This window comes from Scardinius erythrophthalmus (genome assembly GCF_964197995.2).
Source record: "Scardinius erythrophthalmus genome assembly, chromosome: 1".
Classification (NCBI taxonomy): Eukaryota; Metazoa; Chordata; class Actinopteri; order Cypriniformes; family Leuciscidae; genus Scardinius; species Scardinius erythrophthalmus.
In genome coordinates this window covers 19,748,904-19,756,524 of record NC_138221.1, presented here as the reverse complement: position 1 = coordinate 19,756,524, position 7,621 = coordinate 19,748,904, and the positions used below count along the sequence as shown (strand labels likewise).

The window sequence follows — 7,621 nt, the reverse complement described above, 5'->3', positions numbered from 1 at the left end:
TTATGAAGAGTGTGAGAAATGTATAAACCATGTACATAAAACATGCACACTAATGCAATTACAAAATTACACTACTGAGTAGATGAACAATAAACATTTATTCTGTATTCAACACACGTAAAACAATAATGGTATTATAACAGAAGTGGCTTAAGTACAAACTATACAAAAACATTGTTTTGTACAGGAAGTGAGAACATGAGCATGTGATGGATGATGCTGATAAACACACTCACCTCCAGTATATAAAAAGATAAACCAGGGCTCCGCTCCACAACGCAATATCCAGACGTTGATATTGATCTACTGAACTGGTTTGTGTCACAAAAATACAAAACTTTGTAATAATTATTTCTGAATATTTCTGTTTCAGTATTCGTTGAGGAACAATGGCGGTCTGGACTGTCTACCTGTCTCTCTGTCTTCTCATGGCTTTGAGTGCTTCAGGTAAGAGCATTATTCAACGTTTCACATCATTACTGTTATTTTAACATGAATTGTAGCACACCTGGGACTCTGTAATGACTAATCAGAAGAATGATCTTATACAGTATGTGCACTAAAGTAAACCTGAGTTTGTTTCTTTATTATGATAGCATTTAGACAATAAAACAACAACAATTATATCAGATAAATTTATTAATTCATATTAATGTATTGTATATTTTAATTGTTGACAATAAAAAAACAATAACAGATACGCATGTTAAATCTGTAGTATATTTATTATTATTATTATTATAATTATTATTATTATTAGTAGTAGTAGAATAGCAGTACCACTATTACACAGCAAAAACTCCAGTGTTAAATTAACACTCCTGGGAGTGTATATGAGTCCACTCTCAAAAGTGTAAAGTGTTAAAATATGAGTGTTAAATGAACACTCAAGAGTGTTAAAGTTAATGAGATAATTAAGTGATTAATTTAGTGATGATTGAGCATTATTGAAGACACCTGATGTTAACAAGCAGAATCACTGAAGGAGGAAATCACTAATTGTAAGTTACCGTTATGGTGATAAGTGTTTGCTTTAGTTGGGCTCTAGACCATTATATATTTACTTTAGATTTTGTTTGTCTGCTGTTATTGATTTATAACAGTCAGATGAACAAAGAAAAATGTGATTGGATGGCGTTGGTTATGTTTTGACATAATCATGTTGTGATCCGTAAAACAAAACTTATTGAGATGGCTTAACTTGTTAATTACAGCAGCTCTGTGATTCTACATTATTATTTTCAATATTTTTATATAATCCAAAAATATTTCATAACATTTCTGATCAAAAGACTTTCAAATAAATTTATTTAAAACACAGACATCAATAGTCAGCCTGTGAATCTCAACAATGGTGACAATAATAAAGCATGTTGCAGTGGCTGCCACCAATCACAACTCATTAATGGCTCCCATCATGCATTGCGGTATGAATAAATTATGAATTGTCTATGTAATTTACTTTTCCTAATTGAATATTCTGCTCCTCACCATTGTTGAGATGCATAGATTGAATCTTGAGGTCTGTGTGTGCCGAAAAGAATGATTTTTTTTTTCAAAACAACTTTTAAGACATCCTTTGTATTATATCTAAAATTCTGGATATTTATGCAGATTCACAGTTATGCTGTAATCAACAACATAAATCTAAGTCAGAAATAACGATCTTAATGAGTTCAGTGATCAAGTTCAAATGATGATTGTCATAATATTACGAACACCATCAGATCACTTTTTTTCCTTTGTTCATCTGGCAGTTATAAGATATAACAGGCAAACAAAATCTAAAGTAAATGTATAATGGTCTAGAGCCCAACTAAAGCAACCACCCATCAGCATTGCGGTGGCTTACAATTTGTGATTTTCTCCTTCAGTGATTCTGCTTGTTAACATCAGGTGTCTTCAATAATGCTCAATCATCACTAAATTAATCACTTAATTATCTCATTAACTTTAACACTCTTGAGTGTTAATTTAACACTCATATTTTAACACTTTACACTTTTGAGAGTGGACTCATATACACTCCCAGGAGTGTTAATTTAACACTGGAGTTTTTGCTGTGTACTGCTGCTGCCATTAGCAGTTCTGTTTTAAAAATGTAATATTTCTTTCTTTTTAAGTGGAAGCGAGGCCTGATTACAATAAACATTCTTCTGGAAGTAGAGATTATTCTGGAAGTAGAGATTGTGGTGGTAAGGCTTCTCTTGTCTTCTACTTCTCTTGTCAGTGTGTACACAATCCAAAAGTCCAAAACCTTTGCATTTCTCTATCTTAACAAGTGTGTGTGATACCTGATGTGTGATACCTGATGATCATGTTCTCCAGCATGCTTTAAAAATATTCTAAAGAGCATCTTGGAAGAAAGAAAATTTGACTGAAAAACCGGTTTGCATGATTAATGTAAACAAAAACTAAACAAAAAAATACTTATTTGATTAGTGCAAAATCTTAAATGTCTTTTCACATCATGATGTTTCTCTATTAAAATTAATGTTTAATCCTTTGTTTATTTTAGGTACACTATGTAGCTTTTTTGTTCAAAATATGCAATTTTAAGTAATGAGTCAATACATCATCAATCCTTCTTACAAAACATGATTCACTGATTCACTATGGTAAGCCTGTTATAAGTGTTTATATTTTAGACCTGTCGGAATGGTTTTCATGAGGAATTGCGTTCATACATCACTCGCCCGTGCGTGTCTCGTCATATACGTAAATAGAGAAGAGTTGCTCCGGCTACTTTGCCATGTGTCTGGTGTGTGAGTGTCAGGGGTTAGCTTTCACATGAGCAAGAAAGGAAGAGATGGAGCAGCAAAAACCCGTTTAAACAAACACCGAACAGAGGAGAAAAGAGAGCGTGACAGAACTCGTAATAAAACAAGAATCAACATCAGCTTTAGGAGATGGAGAGAACTGAGGGGTTTGAAATGTTGTAAAAGCGAAGTGGAGATAATGGTGTTTTTATTACTCAAAGGTGTTTTATTGGACAGATAGACTGTCTAACAGAGTTCACTGTAAAGCATCTATTGTGAAGCGTCGTCTTCATCTGCACTGTCACGCAAAGCCGAAGCACGACCACAACAATGTCGCATGCCTTTGTGTGTTTTAACCGGTAAAGGGACAAAAGCTACATACTGTACCTTAAAATTCTTAATTTAATTACATGAAAGGTCATTAATGGTAAAAAAGAAATAAAAAATAATAACATACAAAACTTCCCTTTAACAGTGTGTCGGGCTGGATGGTCTGCCTATGGATGCAGATGCTTCAGGTTTTTCAATAACGATCAGACATGGATTGGTGCCGAGGTATGATACATTCATCTTCTAATATGACCTAACAATCATAAATGAATATTCTTGGTTAAATACAACTTAAGCTCTGTAAACATCTGTGACACCTGTCAATTATCGCAGGAAAATAATTTCAACTTGTTCCTCAGTTTAAAAACCAAAATATGTTAACAGTAAATAAATTACAATGGAGCTCTAGGAAAATACAGACACAGCACACATTTCATGTTATCATGAGAGTAGTGTGTTAGGATCACTTAAAAACTAGATTAGGTATATCTAATCTATATATACACAGTATAAGGGACCGTTCGGTATTTATGGAAAGGACCACCGGAGGAAAATAGGGGAGGGTCATGTCTTTTTATTCTTTGTTGAGGGGAGGGTCATCCAACTTTTTTAGTCTAGGGGGAGGGTCATCCAACTTTTTTTTAGTCTAGGGGGAGGGTCACCCAACTTTTATATTCATGAAAACAGCAACATTTCAAAGTGGCTTGTTTGGTGCTATTTTTTTCCATTTAGCTCCATGTTGATCTTGCGTTATCAGCCCCCCCTTCGATATCAGATGGGTCTGACCCAACAAAAATCCAGTTTGGCGCTGTTTGAAGTGCGCGCGCACTTCAGTTCGCGCTTAGAAAAAGTGCATCATGTCAGAACAGAATGCCAATGAAATGTTTACCTGGCAAAGCTTTAAAGCACGAGCAAATAATGAACTTTTGTGATTGCGAATAAGTGCACAGTGTCCTGTGAGTGTAACTCAACTGCTGCATTAACATGTGATGTGAATGTACGTCGAGTTTTACATTATTGGGACTGAGGCGCCAGAACTGCAGCTGATAGAATGTGCGCTGTAGCGCTATACTACCATATTTTAGTTTCCATTCTTATTTTGTTTCCACGATGTGTAAGATGTAGGGATACCACATCTTTAAATTACTATTAGTATTATTTAAGTTAACATAATAAAATAAGTAGACCTACACCACAAAAACTAGTTGAAGATAAATTCGTTAAAATTGGGCGATTCCAGTGTTATGGACGTGACATTTGCAGTCAAAACTTGAAATATAAATTCTCAGAAAATGCATTTAATACCAATATTTTGAAACGTCTGTTAATATATCCATACTCCCTTAAGGAGTCAAGACATTAGAAAAATATCAGTCTACACATGCATTTTATATTTAATATGAGGGAAATACACATGTGACGTGACACAAAAAATCTTTAACTTTAGGTGGCAAAATATTTTTTAGTAATTCTATGAATTACACTGTGCAGTGTGCAAACCAAAAGATATATACCCACCGGATGAATAAAGATCGGCCTCCACAGAACATAAAATATTATTTTTATTTTATTTTTCGTGTTCGTGTTCGCATTTATGTGAAAAAAAAAAAAAAAAAAAAAAACAAACAAACAAAAAAACAATGTTATGGGCGTGACAGTTCTCCATTACGGACATGACTGCTCTGAAAGCGACTTTAAAAATGTCCCAGAGACCTCAAACAGAAAGCACAAAGCCTTTCTTTAAAGTGAATTTCGTTTTTTTATTAATTGAATCTTAATTTTAATCAATGTTTCATCTGGATTTAATAAATAAGAAGTAAATATAAAATAGATAATCATGACACGGAGGCGCGGGCGAGTGAACTGGACTCATGTCTCATAAATGAACCGAAACTCAGCGTAAGGTAGGCTATGCTACTTGCCTCACAGACCTGAGAAATATATAGAAAGCTTGAAATGTCTACTTTTAAACAGAACAATTCAAAACGAAGGAAAACAGACTGCTTTCTGCTTATGAAATGTGCATTTCTCTCTGGCGCGTTCTGAGAAGATCGCGACGCATCGTCAACTTCATCTTTGCAGTCGACACAGAAAACACTTGTTTATTAATAAACAATTAAAATGTCTCCTTGCTATATTTGACATATTAATAATCAATACTTTTGCCGGTTCTTTGTGACAGCTTTTAGATGCTTTGTTGGCAGCGCCACCCACATGTTGAACGAGTTACACCGCATCAGCACCGAAAACATGATTTTTTTCAAATCTAAAATCAAAAATCGTAATACGAACCAAATCGTAGGTTTGGAGGGTCATAGAAAAATGTATTGCTGGCGAAGGGAGGGTCATGTCTTTTTTGACAACAGATCTCAAAACTCCTCCGGTGGCCCCTTAAATAAAAAACGAACAGTCCCTAAGCAGAACCTTTTCTACAAAAGTAGTCCCGCCTCAAAAGGCAGAATTTAGACTTCACGGGTAAAATAATTGGCTACATTTGAAGGCATGTCACAGATTTTGGAAAATTAATTTAAAATGACACATTTTTAATTTTTTTTATAAATAGTGGTGTTTGTTCATGTCTCCGCCTCTACAGAAAAGCTGTTTGGTCTATGATGGGAACCTTGCTTCTGTGCACAGCCTTGGGGAGTACACTTTTGTACAGCGCCTGGTTAGATCCGCAACTAGTGCCGCAACTCGTGCCTGGATCGGAGGGAGTGATGCTGGTCATGTATGCAATTATTTTTTTGATCATGCTTTTTGTGCTACTGGGCATTAACAGTTACATTTACATTAAAACAAATTTTACATTAAAACATTTTTCAAAATGCATGAAGATAGTGTTTTATATATATATATATATATATATATATATATATATATATATATATATATATATATATATATATATATATATATATATATATATATATATATATGTTTAGTGTTTTATATTTTATATATATAATTTTTTTTTTTTTTTTTTTTTTGGTCCTCCGAATAGTTAGTTTAGGGCACCACTCTTAGAGATGGGCACCACTCACCTTTATCATGACATACTCGAGTGTTTGTATTGTGAAACTTGTTGTGAAATCGATGGCTGATATGATAATTGAGTAATTTAGCCCTGCCTTAAATATTTTTCACATGTTCTTTACTGATACCCTTTCTGTGAAATCATTTCTATTCATTTCTGTTTAGATTTCTGACATTTTTAAAGTGGAGATGGGGTTAGGGTTCATGAGGAATCATGTTTTAGATGAATAAAGATAAAATTAAGCCATGTAAGCTGTGGACATAAACACAACTCTGTTCACAGGAGGGAGATTGGCTCTGGAGTGATGGAACCCAAATGAACTTTCAAACATGGTCACCTGGAAATCCCAATAACGATCTTCAAAGTGAGCACTGCCTTGAGATGAACTATGACAGTAAGTAACTGATGTTAATGCTCATAAACTATCTAAATAAACATTAATTCTTTAATCATTCTTCATTAATTTTTCATAATACACAAATGATAAAAACAACTATTTTGTTCTATCTTGCAACAGATGGCAACTGGAATGATGACGTATGTTCTGAAAAGAAGCCATTTGTGTGTGTACTGAACGAGCATAAGAAAAGATCAGTGTAGAAGAAACAAGCAACTTTGACTCATTTACTTCCTTTAGAAATGTTCAGTGGAGGTAATAAATGTGTTTTAAAGACGGTTAATTGTGTTTGTTTGATTGTGTTTTGTGAATGATAAGTTAATGACTCAGTGACACCTGTTAAACACCATTTTATAATTTGGGTATCACCCTCTCTCTCTCTTTTCACACTAACACACATTAGAATAAGTAATTTGACATCCTAAAATGGCTACCAACAGTAAAACAAAACCCCAAAACACATGGAGATTGCTAAAATAAATCCTACAAATGAATAAATAATTAAACAAGTAAAATTATAATTTGAAAAAGTTAGTCACACTCACCAAATATAATAAAGCCACTCTTATTTTGTGTCTCACTACCAGGTTATTATCCTGTATACCTTCGATAAATGTCAAGTATTTACTCCACTTTCTCCAAAACCAAAAAGTCTATATGAATTGTTTTCGTATGCTGCAACTTTCCCCAATTCTGTAACCCATGAAGGACGGTGACCATGGCAAATCCACAGACTAACTAGTGAAAGCTAGTTGAAAAAGACAAGAGGCATGATGTGATTGGCTGCCAAAAAAAAAAAAAAAAAAAACCCTGTTAAGGTTTTAAACTACACAGCAAAAAGTCCAGTGTTAAATTAACTCTCCTGGGAGTTTATATGGCTCCAGAGTCAGTGTTAAAATATGAGTGTTAAATTAACACTCAAGAGTGTTAAAGTTAATGAGTTCATTAAGTGATTCATTGAGTGATGATTGACCGATATTGAAGACACCTGATGTTAACAAGCAGAATCACTGAAGGAGAAAATCTTTTTTTTTAAGACACCGTTATGGTGATCATTGTTTGTTTTAGTTGGGCTGACATTGGTATAAACCAAACATAAAG

The 7,621-nt window shown here is 33.9% G+C and overlaps 1 protein-coding gene across 1 annotated transcript; it reads left to right on the top strand.

Annotated features, from left to right (window-relative positions):
* The first annotated feature begins 273 nt into the window (after window positions 1–273).
* LOC308687717 (galactose-specific lectin nattectin-like) lies at window positions 274–6,801 on the top strand. Its single transcript, XM_081360427.1, has 6 exons — window positions 274–447; window positions 2,124–2,195; window positions 3,235–3,314; window positions 5,683–5,817; window positions 6,406–6,517; window positions 6,641–6,801. The coding sequence occupies exons 1-6, from the start codon at window positions 390–392 to the stop codon at window positions 6,721–6,723; spliced, it is 540 nt and encodes a 179-aa protein (XP_081216553.1). The 5' UTR covers window positions 274–389; the 3' UTR covers window positions 6,724–6,801.
* Window positions 6,802–7,621: the final 820 nt, after the last annotated feature.

What these genes read in the sequence shown, in the direction of transcription:
- LOC308687717 (XM_081360427.1), top strand. Translation starts at nt 390, where the DNA reads ATGGCGGTCTGGACTGTCTACCTGTCTCTCTGTCTTCTCATGGCTTTG. An exon ending in TGGAAGTAGAGATTGTGGTG is followed by an intron (nt 2,196 to 3,234) that starts GTAAGGCTTCTC and finishes TCCCTTTAACAG; the next exon opens with TGTGTCGGGCTGGATGGTCT. An exon ending in GAGGGAGTGATGCTGGTCAT is followed by an intron (nt 5,818 to 6,405) that starts GTATGCAATTAT and finishes CTCTGTTCACAG; the next exon opens with GAGGGAGATTGGCTCTGGAG.